This window comes from Chlorocebus sabaeus, chromosome 18, assembly GCF_047675955.1.
Source record: "Chlorocebus sabaeus isolate Y175 chromosome 18, mChlSab1.0.hap1, whole genome shotgun sequence".
In the NCBI taxonomy this organism is placed as follows: Eukaryota; Metazoa; Chordata; class Mammalia; order Primates; family Cercopithecidae; genus Chlorocebus; species Chlorocebus sabaeus.
Window position 1 is genome coordinate 59408889 of NC_132921.1, and position 21956 is coordinate 59430844.

Genomic DNA, 21956 nt, shown 5'->3' on the forward strand with positions numbered 1-21956 from the left:
CTTCCTTCCTTCCTTCCTTCCTTCCTTCCTCCCTCCCTCCCTCCCTTTTCTTCCTTTTCTTTCTTTCTCTTTCTTTCTTTCTCTCTTTTCTTTCTCTCTTTTCTTTCTTTCTTTCCTTTCTTTCTTTCTTTCTTTCTTTCTTTCTTTCTTTCTTTCTTTCTTTCTTTCTTTCTTTCCTTTCTTTCTTTCTTTCCTTTCTTTCTTTTTCTCTTTCTTTTTCTTCCTTCTTTCTTTTCCTTCCTTCCTTTCTTTCTCTCTCTCTCTCTTTTTCTTTCTTCTTCTTTTTTTTTTTTTGACGGAATTTCACTCTGTGGCCCAGGCTGGAGTGCAGTGGCGTGATCTCGGCTCACTGCAACATCCGGTCCCCGGGTTCAAGTGATTCTCCTGCCTCAACCTCCCGAGTAGCTGGGATTACAGGAGCCTGCCACCACGCCCGGCTAATTTTTGTATTTTTAGTAGAGACGGGGTTTCGCCATGTTGGCCAGGCTGGGCTTGAACTTTTGACCTCAGGCGATCCACACACCTTGGCCTCCCAAAGTGCTGGGATTACAGGCGTGAGCCACTGTGTCAGACCTGAATGCATGTTTCTCTCTATATTTGCATGTACATATGCATATAACAAGTGTCAGGAGTAATGTATATGGTGATTGCCTTGTACTGTGGATAATTTCTGCTTTTTTTCCCCTACTGTTGCCAGAAGATTCCGGAGGGTCTCCAGATGCCAGTGAGACCCCCGCCCCAGTTGGTTTCCAGGTTCTTGACACCTTTTCGAGAAAGAATTCAGGGTCAAGTCAGAATGCAGGGAAAGGCAAAAAGCTTTTATTGCAAAGTGGCAGTATGCACTGAAGAGAGAAGTGCAGGCATGCTTGTTAGAATAAGTGTCACACAGGGAGTTTGGGTTTCTAATTGTATGGGTGTTTCTTTAATTAGGGAGTGAAATAATCATTAGGTATTCTGGAAGAGGGGGTATTTCAGGGACCCCCCTCTGTCCTGTACCCCCAGGTACCACCCCCTTTCTCCCTGATTTGGGTTTGCCCTGAAGAGTCATGGACATGTCACCCTGTCTGTGTTGCCCAGGCTGGGGTGCAGTGGTGTGATCTCGGCTCACTGCAACCTCTGTCTCCTGGGTTCAAATGATCCTCCCAAGTAGCTGGACTACAAGCGTATGCCACCCTGCCCAGCTGTTTTTTTGTGTATTTTTGGTAGAGAAGGGGTTTCATCATATTGCAGAGGCTGGTCTCAAACTCCTGACCTCAGGTGATCTGCCCTCCTCAGCCTCCCACAGTGCTGGGATCACAGTCGTGAGCCACCAAACCCAGCCTTCTCCCCCTTATTTAGGGTTTTCTGTTATCCCCCAGTTTCTTTGCCTAGCTCTTGTTTTAGCTCTTGTTTGGATTCTTCCATCCTCCTGCAAGCACCCAGTGATCTTCCTATCTCATTCCCCCTTCGGAGATTTCCATCCCTTATTCTTAAGGGTTGATGAGGGAGGAGGTCAGTCTTCTGTGTGGGTTGATGAGGGAGGAGGTCAGTCTTCTGTGTTTTCTTGCTGATTTCAGGGCGCTGGCCCTGCCTACCAAAAGATTGGAAATCTCTGGCTGCCTGGTCTAAGGGTCCCCAGGGTGCATTAGCAGGAGAGTCCCAAGCTGAGACAGGAATTAGCTGGAATCCTTGCATCACCATCATCTTTACATGGAGCTGCTATAACCTAGAAGATATAAACTTTATAAGGAAGTTGAATATGTGTGGGCCAAATATTTTTATTATTGTTATTGTATTTATTTTTTGAGACAGAGTCTTGCTGTGTCACCAGGCTGGAGTTCAGTGGCGTGATGTCGGCTCACCGCAACCCCCGCCTCTCAGGCTCAAGCAATTCTCCTGCCTCAGCCTCCTGAGTACCTGGGACTACAGGCGTGCACCGCCACCCCCAGTCAATTTTTGTATTTTTAGTGGAGACAGGGTTTCACCACGTTGGCCAGGATGGTCTCAATCTCTTGACCTCATGATCTGCCCGCCTTAGCCTCCCAAAGTGCTGGGATTACAGGCATGAGCCACCGTGCTTGGCCTAATGTGTCAAATACTAACAATAAGATCCCCATTAATGGGCCTAAAAGTGGTAAAACCAGGTAACAGAAAGAGCAGCCTTAACGCATTCCTTACGGAATCAGCCAAAAGGTGTTCCTTTCCAAAGGTATGAAGCCCTTTTGCTTGGTCAGTTGTGCCTGGATTCCAAAGCGAGGGAGAGTGTGGTGAGGCGTGGCTGACTGACCTAGGTTTTCAGGCTGTTGCGGCTGCTGTTGTTGTTTCGATTCCCTTTGGCCAAGAGGGAGATCCATTCTGATGGGGGCTTCTATTTGTTTGGTTTTTTTTCTCTTTTTTTTGTCAACGTATCCCAGAGGCAGTGTTGATGGCCAAGCTTTCATTCTGGCCCATATCGAGGCCAGGGTGGTGTGCTACAGGCCCTGCGTCTGTCATGTCCCCTAGTGGGGCCCCTATGACCAAGAGACTGAGTCAAAAAAACATTGCCAGTTAAATGTTCTAGACCAGATAGGAATGGAGGTGGGCAGGGACTCAAGCTTCAGCCTGTTTTCCCTTTGCTCCCCCTTTCCCTTTTGTGTGCACTTTTAGGTCTGAAGGTTTATCCTTTCCTGTTGCCTTTTTTTTTTTTCTTTTTTGGCTTCGTTTCTACTTTTGCAGGAGCAGGGTTAGCGGACAACTGTGCCACTCTCCTCCTGGGCTTTTCCTTCACGGCCCCCCTGGCTGAGCTGACCTTTGTCTTGGGCATGTTGGTGGTGGGGAGGGGGCCTGCCGGGTGCCTATGGGCAGTGGCGAAACCAGAGCCTTCTGGAAGCTGGGCTCACCAGCTGCTGCTCCTCCTCCCACCACCCAAGCTGCCGAGACCTGTGGCGCAGACATTTTTTCCCTCAAGTTTATAGAGCTATCTGTAGTAGCTCCCTCATGTATTCTGTAAAGAATACCCCACATTCCCCACCCCTCCATCTGCCACTTTCTTATCTACCGAATTTGATCTTAACTCCTCAAAAAGCTAGCCAAGTCTGGGAGAAAGCTAGAAAGCTTAGATGAAAAAGCTTAGAGAAAGCTAGAAAGCTTAGGATGGTAAAAGGAAGGCTGTTCCAAATGCAACCTTGTATTATTTTTATACTGGAAACAAATTGGAAAAGAATAAAAACAAGAGGCTTTCAAATTAGTAAACTGATGTCTCCAAGTATAAAACACATTTTGATAACTTATTTTTATGTAATCCTGACAAAAATAGAAAAATATTGTCTTCAAAAACCTAAGGATCAAGGTTTGAAAATACAATCAGATGAGCTTTTCTCTGTCCCTATAGTTCTTGGAATTTCAAAAGGTGCAGAAAACAATGTCTTCTGATGCCCAGAGCCCAAATGAGCAGTAAGAAAGGTACTCCTAACACATCTTAGGGCCTATTGTCTTCATCTTCCTTAGAGTCTCCCATGCTCAACATCTCCCCATCAGCTGCCTCACTTCATCCTGCTTTTTGTTCAAAGGTTTTTTAAAAAAGAAAATACCATACGCTGAGGGGAAAAGTTGCAGGGATGCATGCCACACTATAAACAATGGTCTCTGGAATATGAAGGACTTTTACTTTTTTTTTTGAGACAGAGTCTCGCTCTGTTGTCCAGGCTGGAGTGCAGCGGCACCATCTCAGCTCCCTGCAACCTCTGCCTCCTGGGCTCAAAGTGATTCTCCTGCCTCAGCCTCCCAAGTAGCTGGGATTACAGGCATGTGCCATCACGCCCAGCTAATTTTTGTATTTTTAGTAGAGACAGGGATTCACCATGTTGGCCGGCTGGTCTCAAACTCCTGACCTCAGGTGAGCTGCCCGCCTCAGCCTCCCAAAGTGCTGGGATTACAGGCCTGAGCCACTGCGCCTGGCCGAGGGACTTTTACTTGAACATTTCTAAATTCCTACAATATTTACATTCAAATAAATGACTTACTTTTGTAAGCAAGAAAAACTAATTTTTATGAAAAGAAAACTGGTAATTATTGTATTGAAATAAAAGTTATCTAGTCATCCTTATTTTGATAACTTAATGTGAGATAAAATATCCCAATTTCCGTATTTTATATATTTTCTTTTTATTAATTTATTTATTTTGAGACCAAGTCTTTATCTGTCACCCAGGCTGGAGTGTAGTCGTGTGATCATAGCTCACTGCAGGCTTGATCTCCTGAGCTCAAAGAATCCTCCTGCCTCAGCTTCCCCAGTAGCTGGGACCAGAGATGCGTGCCACCCACCTAATGTTTTGTAGAGATGAGGTCTGCTCTGCTGCTCAGGCAGATCTCAAACTCCTAGGCTCAAGTGATCATCCTGCCTCAGCATCCCAAAGTATTGGGATTACAGGTGTGAGCCACCATGCCCAGCCTGTATTTGATTTTTTATTTACTTAGCAAACCAGTATTTTTCACTTTCTTTTTCTACTATGGGAAAAAATCTACTCTCTGATCTACAAGGGGGGTGGGGGTGAAAACCTATTTGTAATGTGAAGTAGGCCATTTGAGATTGAAATCTAACAAAGAGAAGTTGAGGGGGAATAATCTACTTAAAACAGTATCGCTTCTACTTTATACAGAAATGGCAACTTGGTACCAGGACATAAGTTAATATAAGGAACAGGAAGATACCACACAAAGAACCAATTTTAAAAGGATCTCTTTTTAATTTCTTAAAAAGCACATTCACAGCACACTCCAAGAATGCCACACAGCAGTGGGTTGCTCTCTTTGTCAGAATATGTCAGAAAACAAAACAAAAAAAGTTTTAAATGTTTTAAAAATTAGTTCTCTGAAATTTCTGTAAAGTCAGTATCACCAGTCATCTAAATCTTTATTTTGGAACAGTAAATCTTTCAAAAATGTAATTAGCATCTACCCAAAATCACACTTCTCTGAAATGCAATTAAAAGCTATCCAACAAAAACAAAAATAAATATTTTTCTAGAAAGAACATATTTGGCATTTTTAAATAATGTTAAAAACAGCTTTCTCAAATGTAAATGATGTCTAGATTCTTACTTTCTATTACCAGACAGAAGGTTTGGATCTTTAGTGGTTCCAATCTGACTTCAGTAATAGGAGGAATGATTACATTGAAGTTAATGAACTTCAATCCTAACAAAGCCAATATACTTTTCTAGCACAGTGATTGCTTTTTCAAAGTGGTGTCCAGCACGTACTAAAAACTACTAAGAGTAAGGCCAGATAGCTCAAATTAGTTTATTAATTTGGTATCTAAATTGGGTTTGGTTTTTTTTTTTTCCTGGAGACAGAGTCTCACTCTGTCGCCCAGGCTGGAGTGCAGTGGCATGATCTCAGCTCACTGCAACCTCCGCCTCCCAGGTTCAAGCGATTTTCCTGTTTGAATTGCTTGAACGGCACCTGGCCCCCAAATTGTTTTATATATACCTTTTATCCTTTGATTTAATATTTCTAATTTGTGATATTTCTCTGAAAGTCAATCAAGTACACAGTTTTAGTGACATGTAAACGGAATTTTGCTTCATTAACTAAATTAAAATACGTCAAACATGGTTCAATCTTATATTCTGTCCTGTCAGATAATTTACATTTTATTGATAAATGTAGATTAGCCACACTATATGAGTTATATCCTAACCATTTTACCTAAATGTAGAAAAGCTGAAAGTTGACTGGATAGTTAAAAAGCTGTTATATATTTATCTCTCTCAGAAACCTATGATGCCTTTTCTTAGATGTAAGTATGGAAAAAGAATTCTGTTCATTTTCATGATATATCAACAAAAATTACATGGCTTATGTCTATTTCTGTCAGCCATTCTGAAACCAAATTTCCATTTGTTCTACCCATTAAAGAGCACACATTTTCCTTTAGAATCACGGCCAATGTCTGGAAACATAATTGAGAAAGGCTAACTCTGGGCCAATAAAATATTCAAGGAAAGATGCAACACAAAACAGGGAGGTGAATAAAGCAAATACGTTGTAATGAAACCCTCCCTTGTAAACACATCTGTCCTTTCCTCCCATATTTGGAAATGTTGCCTAAGTTTTAAAAATTATCATCAAGACATTTTACACTACAAGTCATGTAAAATTAGGTCTACTTCAGCCAGATAACCTATAGCTGTTAAAGAATTATATTATCCTGTTCATAAGATGAGAGGTAGTGACATTTTATTCTCTCAATGCTGAGCTAAAGATTCCACACATCTGGCACATGGGTTACAAGGGGGGAAGCAGAGAAGCACCATTGCCCACTCCCCGTGTTCTGGCATTTCGAGTCGCCCACAACTTCATTTGCTATTGGCAGCTGACACTCACTGCTGTGTTAACACTGAAGCAGTGGGTATCAGTGCTATTCATCATATAGTACTGGTGGGTCTCCATCATCTTTCAAAAAGGAAGCAGCTTTCCTTCCATTCTTCTGAACGTGATCTTCATTCATTTTCTCCAAAGCTTCTATCTACAAAAATAATACATTGAATCCATTTGTCAAAATCCTACTTTTCACAGAAACCATATTTTAGACTGTGCTAGTAATTTTTTTCTTTTTTTGAAATGGAATCTCACTCTGTCACCCAGGCTGGAATGCAGTGGTGCAATCTTGGCTCACTGCAACCTCTGCCTCCTGGGTTCAAGCAATTCTCCTGCCTTAGCCTCCCTAGTAGCTGGGACACATGTGCCACCACACCCAGCTAATTTTTGTATTTTTAGTAAAGACGGGGTTTTACTATGTTGTCCAGGCTGGTCTTGAACTCCTGACCTCAGATGTTCCACCCACCTTGGCCTCTCAGAGTGCTAGGATTACAGGCGTGAGCCACCGTGACCGGCCAATTTTTTTATTTTTTAATGGAGTTTATGTTGCTCAGGCTGGTCTCAAACTCCTGGGCTCAAGAGATCCTCCCTCCTTGGCCTCCCAAAGTGCTGGGATTACAGGAATAACAGGAGTGAGCCACCATGCCTGGCTGAGCCAGTAATTTTTACTCTCTTAAAAACTAGGTTATTCCTAATGATTCTGCCTTTGAGTTGAAATTACTATGTGTGTGTGTGTGTGTGCACGCCTGCGTGCATGTGTCCAAGTGTACAGAGATAGTCATACATACATGTATTTTTTTAACTTGATTACAAGGGTCAATATTTACTAACTTTATCCAGCTAGCAATTGGAATCATCTATGTTTTGAAATGTATTCTATAAAACATTCCAGAAACAGGAAAAAGAGAATTCTACCATTCATCAAACAACAGTATCACTTACTTACTGAGCAACTGTATTGTGCTGGAAGCTGAATTTACTCTTTCTGTTATTTCTCTCTAGCCTTAGGCTAGGCACAGCTTACCCAAACTCAAGTCACCCTGGGGAGTTCTGGAACACTCAGTAATCACTCTCTGCTTTGGTATAATCTTGGGAATAATTAACTGTTATTTCACCTTTTAGATTTTGTTCAATTTTAAGAGATTTTCTCTGGAGGAAGCTTTTTCATGGTTCTCTAGATCTGATATTATAATAACGGGGTATTTCCAAAGATGGGCACTTCTAACTTTCTAAGTTTAGTAAAGGGCAGGGACCACATGTTACTGCTTTTTGTATCACTCAGAGTATCCATCAACTTCTGCATTCATTAAATAGGGGAAATACGAGTCTACTGAAAATGTGCAGTTTGCCCATCTTAACCAAATGGTGCCCTCTGTGAAGAAATGCTTTGCTGTGTGCGTATTCTGAATTTCAAGCATAGAAAAAAACAGGCCAAGCACAGTGGCTCATACTTGTAATCTCAGCACTTTGGGAGGCCAAGGAGGGCGGATCACTTGAGGCCAGGAGTTCAAGACCAGCCTGGCCAACATGGCGAAACCCCGTCTCTACCAAAAATACAAAAATTAGCCAAGCATGGTGGCACACACCTGTAATCCCAGCTACTTGGGAGGCTGAGGCAGGAGAATCGCTTGAACCCAAGAGGCAGAGGTTGCAGTGAGCTGAGATCAAGCCATTGCATTCCAGCCTGAGTGACAAACCAAGACTCCATCTCAAAAAAAAAAAAAAAAAAAAGAAATGAAAAAGAAAAAACCAAAAACATCTGAAGAAAAGAAAAATCTCAAATTAATTTTGTTTTTGGGGGAAAGGGAGGATAAAACTAGCTCTGGGTTTTAGTTATCTCCTCTATGCAGTTCTGTATGACCAGTAAGGTGAAAAACAGCTGTTTATCACATACCTCAGCTAAAAAATCAGCTTCATTATCTGCTGAGATGTTTAAGCCTGAAACAGCACTGAAGAGTTCTCGTTCACTAAGGGCTTCCTTGACTCCTCCTTTCTGGAAAAACTAGAAAGGAAATACAAGAAAGTCAGTAAGAAGTATTAGCAAGGTTCTCTAATAAACTAAGAACAGGGAGCAGCACATTTATAAAAAGACACCACTACATTCCTTCCCTCATTTCTCAACCATCGATTTTCCTACTTCCAAGCTGGACTATGCTCAGGTTCTAGTTGCTTTTCATCCTCTCACACATCCATTCTGCCTTCTGGATTTAGCTCATCCCACTGCACCTCCTATAGCTATAAAAGTGAGTGCTATATATAAAACCACTTGGCATTGCTTTGAATATGTAAAGGAAATACTTTCACTAAACCCCAGAAATTAAAAATTTCAAGCAGACTCAGAGGTTATGTCCAATATGAAGTTATTCTATCCTTTAGAAAGATCATGCCTATCTGAATCTACTGCCAACAATTCATTTCCCTTAGAAACGCCAAACAAGTATGACCCAACCCTGTGCTTACTGAATTTTACCTTATGTATATATATGTTTTGTTTTTTTAAGAGACAGGGCCTAGCACTGTCACCCAGGCTGAAGTGCAGTAGCACAACCACAGCTCACTCTAATCTTGAACTTCTGGACTCAAACAATCCTCTTGCCTCAGCCTCCCTAGTAAAACAGCCTCCCAGTTAAAGCCGCTAAGACTACAGACATGTTCCACCACACCCAGCTACTTTTTAAATTTTTTTGGAGAGATAGGAGTCTCACTATATTGCCCGGGCTGGTCTCAAACTCCTGGGCTCAAGCAATCCTCCCTCCCTGGCTTCCCAAAGTTTTGAGATTATAGGCATGAACCACCATGCCCAGCCACCTAATCTTTTTTCCCTGCTTCACAGTGACAGTGATCAGACACTGTCCCACAATGGAGACTGTCTCTCTTTTAATGGTAATAATGGCAGCAAGCATGCAGGCACACCATATGCCAGCTTCTGTTTAAGCACTATGCACACATTAAATGTCTACTCAACTGCTTATAGAAGCCAAAACACTCATTCCCTTCAACATTTTTTTTTTTTTTGAGATGGAGCCTCGCTCTGTTGCCCAGGCTGGGTGGAGTACAGTGGCACGTTCTTGGCTCACTGCAACCTCTGCCTCCCAGGTTCAAGTGAGTCTCCTGCCTCAGCCTCCTGAGTAGCTGGGATTACAGGCACCTGCCACCACACCCGGCTAATTTTGTATTTTTAGTAGAGACGGGGTTTCACCATGTTGGCCAGGCTGGTCTTGAACCTCTGACATCAAGTGATCCACCCACCTCGGTCTCCCAAAGTGCTGGGATTACAGGCGTGAGCCACCGCACCTGGCACCCCTTGAACATTTTACCCAACTATGAAACATGAAATCAAATTCTTGCAAAATGAAATATGACAAATTGATCTTTATATCCTTGTCCTGAAAGCAGCCAGTATCCCTTCCTTCAATTTCTAAGAATATGGTCCTCTTACTTAGGAGTGAGAAAAATACCTACAGCTGTTACATCCAACAAAAAAGGTATATTGGTTTACACGTCTACCTGCGAGACATTCCTGCAGTCCCGGAACAAGAACTCCAGGCCATGAGGATGGGTAGGTTCTACTGACTGACTGACATCGATCAACCAGACCTATTTCAATACAGAACACAGACTGATGTATTTACATTTTAAATTTTACTTAAAGTAATTAAATCTGAATGTCAACAAAAGGTTCTCCTCACCTTTCCAGCATGCCACAGCATGTTATACTCACTGAGGTCAGCATGGACAAGCCTACATTCATGATATAACTGCCGCATCAACTGTGAAGAGGGAAGGTACACATTAGGAAATGAATAAATTAAGTGGGATTATATAGTATATTATTGATGATGACACCCCCCCCAAGTCTTTTTTTTTTTTTTTGAGATGGAGTCTCGCTCTGTTGCCCAGGTTGGAATGCAGTGGTGCAATCTCAGCTTACTCCGGTCCTGGGTTCACGCCATTCTCCTGCCTCAGCCTCCTGAGTAGCTGGGACTATAGGCACCCGCCACCACGCCCGGCTAATTTATTGTATTTTCTTAGTAGAGATGGGGTTTCACTGTGTTAGCCAGGATGGTCTCGATCTCCTGACCTCGTGGTCCGCTCGCCTCAGACTCCCAAAGTGCTGGGATTACGGGCGTGAGCCACCGCGCCCGGCCCCCCTAAAGTCTTATAGTAGAAATCAACATTAATGCATTTGTTTGCCAGCCTTAATAGAATTAAATAGGAAAGTTTCATCACTATTTAATCTCTTCCCTAGGCACCTCACCTCCCAAAGACGCCAGAAAAACATACTTGATTTTCCTTTCAATGTTTTCCTTTGGAAGCAGAGAAAGGTGGATCACCTTTCTAGCTGTGTCTTTAAAATTAATTAGGACTAACATTTCCATATTTAGATCAATGGCTGCACTACATGACAGCTTCATGCAGAGATTGCATCAAGTAGCACATTAAGTTTCTCCAGTGTTCAATTAAAACTACAGAGGGATAATGGCAGTATTAGGAGCATTTTCTCAACCTAGAAAGGCCCTCAGACTGAATTCAGTTGCTATTTCAAAGCACGTAGTTTCCTTGAGATTCCCGACATGTGCCTTCCAACTTAACACCTGCACTCCCTACTATTTTCAGTTTTCATCATCACTCTCTTATGATGAGACCAAACCTGCTTCCTTTCCTTCACTGTTAAAGTTGTAACGTTCAATGGCTGGGTGTGGTGGCTCACACCAGTAATCCCAGCACTTTGGGATGCTGAGGCAAGAGGATCATTTGAGCCCAGGAGTTCAAGACCAGCCTGGGCAACATAGTGAGACCCCGTCTCTTATTTGGAAAAAAAAAAAGCCCCAAAAAACTATAACATTCAATAAAGCACACAAACTAATGAGGCACTTTATCTGCTAAATGTAGTAACAGCAAATTTCATTTAATGAAGTTTTGTGAAAAACAGCTTCATGTAATATATCACTAATCCTAGCAATGAAGACTTCCCTGGTTAAGTCTGTAAGTTTTCTAAAACTATTTAAGACACACACATATTGATAGAAAAACAACTCTTCCGTGTTAACATTCTTTCACAAACTTCAACTTGTCTTTATTATAGCACCTTCAAATAGCACTGTTTAAGGAACTTGGGTTTTTTTGTTTGTTTGTTTTTTAAGAGATAGGGTCTTGCTCTATCTCTTGCCCAGGCTGGAGTGCAGTGGCACAATCATAGCTCACTGCTGCCTTAAGTTCCTGGGCACAAGTGATCCTCCCACCTTAGACTCCCAAGTAGCTAGACTACAGGTGTGTGCCACCATGCCCAGCTAATTTTTAATTTTTTTTTTTTTTTTTTTGAGACAGAGTCTTGCTCTGTCACCCAGGCTGGAGTGCAGTGGCACAATCTCGGTTCACTGCAACCTCCACCTCCCTGGTTCAAGCAATTCCCCTGCCTCAGCCTCCCGAGTAGCTGGGATTACAGGCACATGCCCGGCTAATTTTTTTGTATTTTTAGTAGAGACAGGGTTTCACCATGTTGCCCAGGCTAGTCTCAAACTCCTGGGCTCAAGTGATCCTCCTGCCTCAGCCTCCCAAAGTTCTAGATTACAAGTGTCAGCCACCATGCCTGGCTTCTTTAAGGACATTATTTTAAAGTCTAGAGGAAATATGTTTTAAAGGCAGTGTGTGAATGCTTTTAAAAGCACAACTTACATGAAGAGTTTGATAGTAGGCTTCTTTCATTTCTTCACTATTGAGCTTTACTTCTTTTAATTTAGGGGCTGGAACTTGATCATGGCCAATAAAAGACATAACTAAAATGTGTTTCTTCAGTAGTACAACTGTTGGACAAGGAATTCCAGCTCTCTGCATTCTATACAGAAACAAATGATTCAGAATATACAGATCAGAAGGAGAAAAAAATGTCATTTATTCAATAAATATTAATAAGGGCCTACAATGAGCTGGCACTATGTTCTACCCTGGTGACGTGGGAATACAAAGACAATAAAACACCGCCTCTACTCGTAGGGAGCTCAGGGACTGATGGAAATGACAGACAAGTAAAGAGACAATTACAATGCAGCGTGACGTACACACTGGCAGAGGTATGGATAGGAGCTACAGAAGCACACAGCACCAAGGATGGCTTATTAGAAGAAGAGGTAGGGAACAGGAATTAGCCAGATGAAGACAGTGCAAGGGAATGCAGGGAGGTGTTCAAGAGCATAGTCCGTTTGGGGAATGTATATCAATCAACTTAGATCTGTGAGTAGGAGGAAGGGCAATGTGGGCTGAGGCTGCAGAGACAGGCAAGCTCCACTATGGAACACTGTTTTTTAAGAAAGGCAGGAATTTCAGGAGTACAGAAGAGAGACTGGAGGACAGCAAGACCTTCTAGAAAATTATTCTACCTGGAATTAATTAATTGAAAACAATTTTTTTTTTTTGAGACGAGGTCTCGGGAGTCTAATGCTTCCGGGTTGGTTTTGAACTCCTAGGTTCAAGCAATCCTCCCATCTCAGCCTCCCAAGTAGCTGGAAGTGCACGTGCACACCATGCCCGGCTTATTTTGGTGGGGAACTCTCAGTAGAAGAATTTTGTAACTGAGATATATGAATAATTACTTTTGAAAGCAAATATCTTTAGAAAATAACAAACTAAAATTAAGCTTTTAATAGATTAAGGTAATGGAAAGGTTTTTAATGAGAAGGATTATTACTGAATTTCTTGGTTGATAAAACAAATTCCTTGATAGAAAATAAATTGCTTAGAAAATTCAGATACAAGTATAAAAATTTAAACAAAATGTAATTTGATTGGTAAGAACTTACTCCCACAAAATTAACAAATTAAATGTAACAAACATTTTCTGAAACAAAAAAGAAACCATTTTTTTATGCTAAGCCTAATTGGATGCTGGAAGTTTTACTTCTTGATAAAAGCAATTTAAAAATGGCATTTAGATATATGATAAAGTGTCTAAGGCAGAAAAAGACCAGATTTCCCTCAAGTTTCATTGAGGAAAGAAAAAAGAAAATGGCTTTTTCATCCTAAAAGTATGAATCGAGGTTGTACACCTGGCCTTTCATTATTTCTATAAATGAATTTAAAAGAAAGCATGGATTTTTTTATCCTAACGCAAAAAGATATTTACCCAAGATTACATCTAGCACAATATTTTCTTTACCTTGCAAGATTGTGCATTTCTTTTTCTGCCCACATGCGGATGATCTTACGTGGATTTAGTTTACTGAAGCGATCTTTAAACCTGAAATCATCTTTAATATATTTGTCACGATTCTTAAACTCATTAAGGGTTGTTTTAAATACCTTGATGGCACATTCTGTAGGTATAACTTTACTATCTTCCTTTTCATCTTCCATGCTAAGTGGAAGAAAAAAACTCAAGTCAGTACAAGTTGCCAGCTCACAAGTACAACAATTTCAAAACAAAGATTCTATAACACTAAATTAGATCTGCCCTCTCTCAGTGTCAAGTCTTGTTTTTTAAGCCTTTAGGTTTTGGATCTTAATAAAGCCTTAGGTTTTGGTTTGATTTTTTAAATAAAACATACTTTCAAATAAATTGTCAACCAGTTTTCAACCATCTGTCACATAATGTTCTTCACTTAATGACTATGGAATCAAGCTTGAAATACAATGAAGACATATGCACTTGAAAATAGGCTACAGTCTTCCCAATATGGTTCAGGAGCAAAATTCAATAAAAGCAACAAATAAAACAGTTTTTTAAAAAATCACTCTTTCACTCCTAGCAGACATAAAGGTGAATGAAATGGTTCCTGCCCCACAAGTCTGCGAGAAGTGGCAGCAGAGAATAAAAGCAGCACATGAATAGGAAAGGCCTCTTTCCATTGGAAAGGTCAGGCAAGACTTCATGGCACAAGTGCCATCTGAAACAGAAACAGGACAATGGGTAGGATCTGAACAGCATAAACAAAAGCAGAGGCAGGAAACCACAGGACATGTCTGAGGAACAACAAACACTAGAGTTAAGACTTGGCTGGAGAGATAATGAAAATAAATTGGAGCTAAAGGACAGGACAGAGGCACATCTGTGAAGAGCCTGGACAAATTCCTAGAGGTGATGGGGAAATGCGAGGGTTTCTGTGTATGGCACTCTCAAATGCGTCCTTCATGATGATCTAGTGGACAATACTATCAGCATGAGAGGGCACAGGGACAGGCTAGAGGTGTGAGGCGACTCAGGATGCTACTGCAATAGTCCCCCAATAGTGAGCTTCAGTCATGATGGTGGCAGTGGGAGTGAAAAGGTGGAAGTAAGGAGAAACAATATTAATATTTACCTTTAAATATCTGATAGGATGTTAATCTGGGACAGAAAGGAACTGTATTTCCAAAGGACAGAATCTGAATCAAACCTCCTTCTGTACCATATTCTCCCAGCTGACTCCTCTTCCATTTAGTCTCAAAAGGTTAAAGTCCTTCACCTGGTTCTAAGAAACCTCCCTTCTCTTCCCAGGCAATTTCACTTAGCCCCATGGCTCTAAATATCATCTCTATATAGATAACTCCTACATTTTTTTTTTTTTTTTTTTTTTTTTTGAGACAGAGTCTCACTCTGTCACCCAGGCTGGAGTACAGTGGTACGATCCTGGCTCACTGCAACCTCCGTCTCCCAGGTTCAAGCTATTCTCCTGCCTCAGCCTCCTGAGTAGCTGGGATTACAGGCACGCGCCACCACGCCCGACTAATTTTTGTATTTTTAGTAGAAGATGGGGTTTCGCCATGTTGGCCAGGCTGGTCTCAAACTCCTGACCTCAGATGATCCACCCAACTCAGCCTCTGAAAGTGCTGGGATTACAGGCGTGAGCCACAGTGCCTGGCCGATAACTCCCACATTTCTATCCCAGTCCTGACTTTCCCTAGAACTTCAGGCCCATTTATCCAACTCCTACATGACATCACTTAGAAGTCTAACAGGCATCTCAAATTTAACATGCCCAAAACAAAACTCATGCTAACTGAGTCCTCACCCTACCCTTCCCCAGGCTCTCACCTCATCAAATGGCACCATCAGCTGCTCTAGCCCAGAATCTGTCCTCCCACACCCACATCCAATCCAACAGCATGTGCTGTTCACTCTACCTCTAAAACACATGCCAACACTCTCCTACTCTTCACTTCCACTACTGCCCTCCTTAGTCCAACCCTTCACCATTTCTCACTTCAACTACTACAATGTTTTTAACCGACCTTACTGCTTCTTCTCTTCTCCTCCTATAATTCATTTTCCACATAGCAATCTTTTGAAAAGAAGAATCAACTCATAGCTTTGGTTCCCAGAGCAGTTAAAGAGCAGATTCCTTACCCTGGCCTACAAAATCCTACCTGGTCCAGCCCCTGCTTACTCCTCTAGCCCCCTCTCCCATTCACATCCTATGCTCCAGGGAGACTGGGTTTCTTATGCTCCCTCAAAGATACTAACTTTGTACCTGTCCTAAGGCATTAGCACTAGCTATTCTCTAGTCCAGAATGTGCATCCACCTGATCTTTGATGTATCCTAGATGTGTCACTCACATGTCACTTCACTGGAGAAGCGTTCCCTGTCCTACTAATAAAGCTAGTCAGCCTGTCACTACGACATCATCCTATTTTAACTATCCACATAGCACATATCTGATATTTTTTGTTTATTATTGTCATGGAGAGGGGTTGAGGACGGGGGAAGCACATTCCATTGGACCAGAGACCTTCCTTGTACCATTCATTGCCGTATCCCTAGTACCTGGAAGAGTACATGACAGTTGCTCAACTATTTGGTAAACAGATGACACAATTTTCAGGGAGACAGATTAGAGACTCTATTCAGAGAAGAAATCTCTAATAACTTAAAAGACATTATGACAGAATACGCTAGATTTTGAGATAAGAAGCTCCTTTCATTGGACTAGTTTAACCACACAGTAGGTAAGGCCCTAGCAAAAATGCCATACAAGAGATCCCTTACTTGGAAGGTCTCTAGGATCGAGTCCAATTTATAAGATTTGCCTTGTCATTGTCCTACTACAAAAAGATCCTGTTTCTTAGCAAATGACACATCCGTCTGCCTAGCTTTTAAGGTCCTCCTTACCAATTTCCAATTTGCTTACACCACTTTACTTCCTACTACCTCTAAGCACATACCTTCCTAATCCTCTCAGTACCTAAACTTTAACCCTCCCACCCTTAGCCTTTTTCTTAAAGAATTAAACATCACAGATGATGCTGAAGTGCCCTCTGATTACCATTCCCCATCTTAACTCACCAGAGGCAACAACTATCATAAATGCTGTATTTCTAGTCTCTTTTAATAAGTATCCACAAGCATCTATAAACATCTCTGTAATTTTCTGTATGATTTAAAAAATTTAAATAGATGATATACTGTATATATATTCTGCAACTACCCTTTATACTCAATATTGGATTTTGTTTTGTTTTGTTTTTGTTTTTGAGACCAAGTCTCGCTCTGTCACCCAGGCTGGAGTGCAGTGGCGTGATCTCGGCTAACTGCAAGCTCCGCTCCCAGGTTCACACCATTCTCCTGCCTCAGCCTCCCAAGTAGCTGGGAGTACAGACACCCGCCACCATGCCCAGCTAACTTTTTTGTATTTTTTAGTAGAGACGGAGTTTCACTGTGTTAGCCAGGATGGTCTCGATCTCCTGACCTCATGATCCGCCTGCCTCAGCCTCCCAATGGATTTTTTTTTGTTAACCTATTTTTAAAATCCAGATTGAGATCCAACTTCATTATGATATCTTCCCTGAATGTGCCTGGCGATGATCTTGTTCTATTCGCTATTCCTATCCCATATAAGGTCTCATTTGCATAACTGGGTACTCTATTATGTAATTATCTTTCATTGACCATAATGGTTCTTACTGTAATGTTCTCTTTTTAGCTAAAGCTTAAGCTCTTTGAGAGTAAAAAATATGTCTTATATTTTATTCCCTGAGTAATCTAGGACAAATTACTGCTTGAATAATTGTTGATTGCCTGACCAACCTGAGAGTGACAGAAACCAGAGCTTTGACCCAGGCACAGTGGCTCATGCCTGTAATCCTAACACTTTGGGAGGCTGAGGTGGGTGGATCACAAGGTCAGGTATTTGACACCAGCCTGGCCAACACAGTGAAACCCCATCTCTACTTAAAAATACAAAAATTAGCCTGGCATGGTGGTGTGCACCTGTAATCCCAGCTACTGGGGAGGCTGAAGCAGGAGAATCACTTGAACCCGGGAGGTAGAGGTTGCTGTGAGCCAAGATTGTGCCACTGCACTCCAGCCTGGGTGACAGAGCAAGACTCCATCTCAAAAAAAAAAAAAAGAAGGACGGATGGACGGACGGATGGACGGACGGACGGAAGGAAGGAAGGAAGGAAGGAAGGAAGGAAGGAAGGAAGGAAATAAACCAATCAACCAGAGCTTTGTGAAAAGCAGAATTCTAAGATGACTCCAAAAACTCGCAGCCCCCTTGGTGTGCACACCCCATATAATATCTACTTCCCTTCAGCATGTGTGGGATAACCACTCCCTGGTTAGGTCATGTGGCAAAGGTGATGGTCTAGTCATTCCCATGATAACATCCCACTAAGTCTCAGTCTTAGCAGACTGGAGAGATTTTCCTGCTGGCTTTGAAGGTGTGAGCTAGTGTGTGAAGGGGCCTGTGAGATGGCCCCATGGCTGCAGGGGCCTCAAGGAGTTGAGAGCAGCCCACTGCTGACAACCAACAAGAAAGTGGGACCTCAGTCCTACGGCTGCAAGGAACTGAAAGGTGGCCAAGGGAAGAGGACACCAAGCTCCAGAAAGGAACACAGCCTGGCCAACACCTAGACTGCAGGCTTGTGAAACCCTGAACACAGAACCTAGTTAAGCCGTGCCTGGATTCTGTCAACACAAACTACGAGACAATAAATGGATGCTGTTTTAGGCTGCTAAGTCTGTGGCAATTTGTTATGTACCACAGAAAACTAACAAACTTTTAAAAGCATTTACTTTTAGCTGTATAAAACTGAATGTTCTCTAGTTTTGCTAACTTAGAAATGTTAAAGTACAGACTATGACACCAATTCCACCAGAAAGACTTATCACTTATTTTATTAGAGTATATTAAGTATGACAGGCCAGGCACAGGGGCTCATGCCTGTAATCTTGGCACTTTGGGAGGCCAAGACGGGTGGATCACCTGATGTCAGGAGTTTGAGACCAGCCTAGCCAACATGGTGAAACCCCGTCTCTACTAAAAACACACAAATTAGCCAGGCGTGGTGGTGCGTGCCTGTAATCCCAGCTACTTGGGAGGCTGAGACAGGAGAATCGCTTGAACCCAGGAGGCGGAGGTTGCAGTGAGCCGAGATTGTGCCATTCTACTCCACCCTGGGCAACAAGAGCAAAACTCCATCTCAAAAAAAAAAAAGAGTATATTAAGTATAACAGAAAATGGACAAAGGATAAACAAGAGAGAAGACAAGAAAAAGAAATACAAATGGCCAATAAAGCACTCGAAAAAAATGTACAACTTAATCATAATTAAATAAATGCATACCAAAATACCAAGATACTACTTTTCATCTTTCACACTGACAAAAAGCATTAGATTTGACAGTACTAAACATTGATAAAGATGAGGAAGGCCGGAAGCAGTGGCTCACGCCTATAATCCCAGCATTTTGGGAGGCCGAGACGGGTGGATCACCTGAGGTCAGGAGTTCGAGGCCAGCCTGGCCAACATGGCGAAACTCTGTCTCTACTGAAAATACAAAAATTAGCCGGGCGTGGCGGCATGCGCCCGTAATCCCAGCTACTCTGGAGTCTGGGACAGGAGAATCACTTGAACCCAGGAGGCAGAGATTGCAGTGAGCCGAGATCACGCCACTGCACTCCAGCCTGGGCAACAATACTGAAACTCCATCTCAAAAAAAGAAAATAATATACGCACTGAAAAAAACTGGAGGAGTCTACCTAAAATTATAATGATGATCTCTGGGTGGTGGTATTATACATTCCTATACTGCCTGGACTTTCTACAGTAACACTTTAAAAATTACGCTGCTTGCCATGCAGCATTATCTTTGATTCTGTGTAAATCCATTAATCTTGGGGAGAAGAGACTAAGTTTTCACATGATGGTATCATATTTTGCTCATTTACCTCCCTCCATATGCATGAAAGACAACAGATTCCTTTCCTGTACTAATACAGCCAGTGATTGTCTCCAACATTCCAGAGTTGACCATTTTATACATAAGTAAACGTGTCTTAGGATCAACTGCTTTTTCCTGCAAGAGATAAAGCACTGTAAGTGAAAATGACTGCTAATCACAAAATATTTTCTGAGCCACTTCTAATAACTTTTTCTTTTCCTTTGAGACGGAGTCTTGCTTTTGTCACCCAGGCTAGAGTGCAATGGCACCATCTCTGATCACTGCAACCTCCGCCGCCCGCTTTCAAGTGATTCTCCTGCCTCAGCCTCCCGAGTAGCTAGGATTACAGGCGCCCACCACCACACATGGCTAATTTTTGCATTTTTACTAGAGATGGGGTTTCACCATGTTGGCCAGGCTGGTCTCAAACTCCTGACCTCATGATCCACCCGCCTTGGCCTCCCAAAGTGCTGGGATTATAGGCTTGAGCCACCACACCTGGCCTAATATCTTTTTTTTTAGAGAGAGAGAGAGAGAGAGAGACAGGGTCTCACTCTGTTGTCCAGGATGGAATGCAGTGACATGATTATGGCTCACTACAGCCTCGAATTCTTGGGCTCAAGTGATCCTCCCACCTCAGCCTCCTGAGCAACTGCCACTAAAGGTGCACACCAACATGTCCGGCTAATTTTTAAAAACTTTTTGCTGAGACATGGTCTCCCAGGGTCTCCCTATGTTGCCCAGGCTGGTCTCGAACTCCTGGGCTCAAGCAATCCTTCCACCTTGACCTCCCAAGGTGCTGGGAGCCACCCCACCTGGCTTATTTACATCTCTCTCTCTCTCTCTTTTTTTTCTTTTTTAAAGCAGGGTCTCAATCTGTCACCCAGGCTGCAGTACAGTGGCACAATCATGGTTCACTGCAGCCTTAACTTCTTGGGCTCAACCAATCCTCCCACCTCAGCCCCCCGGGGTAGATGGGACCACAGGCATGTGCCACGATGTCCAGCTAATTATTTTTGCAGAGCTGGGGGTCATTATGTTGCCCGGGCTGTTCTTGCACTCCTAGGCTCAAGTAATCCTCCTGTCCCAAAGTACTGGGATTACAGGCGGGCACCACAGTGGCTAGATCTATTTACATCTTTGATCTGAAAAGCCAATCTCATGAAAAAATATCAAACATGAAGGTTTTTTTATTCACCCAAAGTTTTCTAATATGAATCTTTCCAGTAAAAAAGAAAAAAACTCTATAAATCCTTACTGCTGTAGAATGTTCCTTCTTCTCATGCAGGCGGGCACTTCGACGTTCTTCTGAGTAGGCATGTTGTTTTAAAGCATTGAAAACATGGTTTGATAGTTTTAAATCCATTCCAATTCCATCTCCTACCTGAAACTCAGGTGCAAACTGCCAAAAAGAAGAATTAGCATCTAAATATTTTAAAATAGGGACAGTTAAAAAAAAAAAAAACAACAACAACAACCAAACGAGAAGATTAATCTTTAATGTCTTACTCAATAGATGATCACACTAGAAAACCAGAACTCATAGCTACTACAGAGAAAAAAATTAAGTGACTCACAGAAAGAAGAGCAATACTATTTAAGAAATTACAGCCCAAAGGAAGGCATTTATTCCAGGCATAGAAAACATCTCATCACATCCAAAACTAAGGTCTTTCAGCATGTGCGTTGTACTTTGCTTTTAGCCAAAGGACACAATATTGAACTGTGAAGGCTACACCAAATCTTACCAAAGAAATACAATTTTGTAATTACTTGTGGAGAGTGGGTTGTTACAGCAGACTATGATCACACCATGACAATTATGCTCTAGAACTGTGCAATTCAGTTAGGTAACCACTAGCCACACTTGGATATTTAAGTTAATTAAAATTAAATTAAAAATTCAGTTCCTCTATTATGGCACCCAAATTTCAAGTGCTCAACAGCAAATGTGGCTACCATATTGAACAGCACACATATAGAACATTTCCATTACCACAGAAAGTTCTATTGGACAGAACTCTTCTAGAATCAGATCTGGAATATTTCTAGAAATGATATAATTGAATATGTTTACTTAACAGGCATTTGTGCTTTAAAATCTAAATGTTTAATGTATTATATTAACTATAATATTTATGAAGGATTTAGAATGCCTTTTTTTTTTCTTTTTTTGAGACGGAGTTTCACTCTTATTGCCCAGGCTGGAGTGAAGTGGCACGATCTCGGCTCACTGCAACCTCCGCCTCCCGGGTTCAAGCGATTCTCCTGCCTCAGCCTCCCGAGTAACTAGGATTACAGGTGTGTGCCACCACACCCGGCTAATTTTGTATTTTTAGTAGAGATGGAGTTTTTCCATGTTGGTCAGGCTGGTCTCGAACTCCCAACCTTAGGTGATCTGCCCACCTCGGCATCCCAAAGTGCTGGGCTTACAGGAGTGAGCCTCCATGCCCGGCCTAGAATGCTATGTTTTAAAATTACA

The 21956-nt window shown here is 42.0% G+C and overlaps 1 protein-coding gene across 2 annotated transcripts in view; it reads right to left on the minus strand.

Moving 5' to 3' along the window:
- Positions 1–4680: 4680 nt before the first annotated feature.
- Positions 4681–21956, minus strand: part of RIOK3 (RIO kinase 3) — a 29380-nt gene continuing 12104 nt past the window's right edge. For both annotated transcript variants that reach the window (XM_037982442.2, XM_007974459.3), the window contains 8 exons: positions 20733–20876; positions 19482–19609; positions 13493–13690; positions 12016–12175; positions 10029–10109; positions 9847–9936; positions 8234–8341; positions 4681–6487 (listed from right to left, as the gene is read on the minus strand). In XM_037982442.2, coding sequence (XP_037838370.1) covers positions 6380–6487; positions 8234–8341; positions 9847–9936; positions 10029–10109; positions 12016–12175; positions 13493–13690; positions 19482–19609; positions 20733–20876 — 1017 coding nt within the window. In that variant the 3' untranslated portion in view covers positions 4681–6379. The remainder of the gene's footprint in view (positions 6488–8233; positions 8342–9846; positions 9937–10028; positions 10110–12015; positions 12176–13492; positions 13691–19481; positions 19610–20732; positions 20877–21956) is intronic.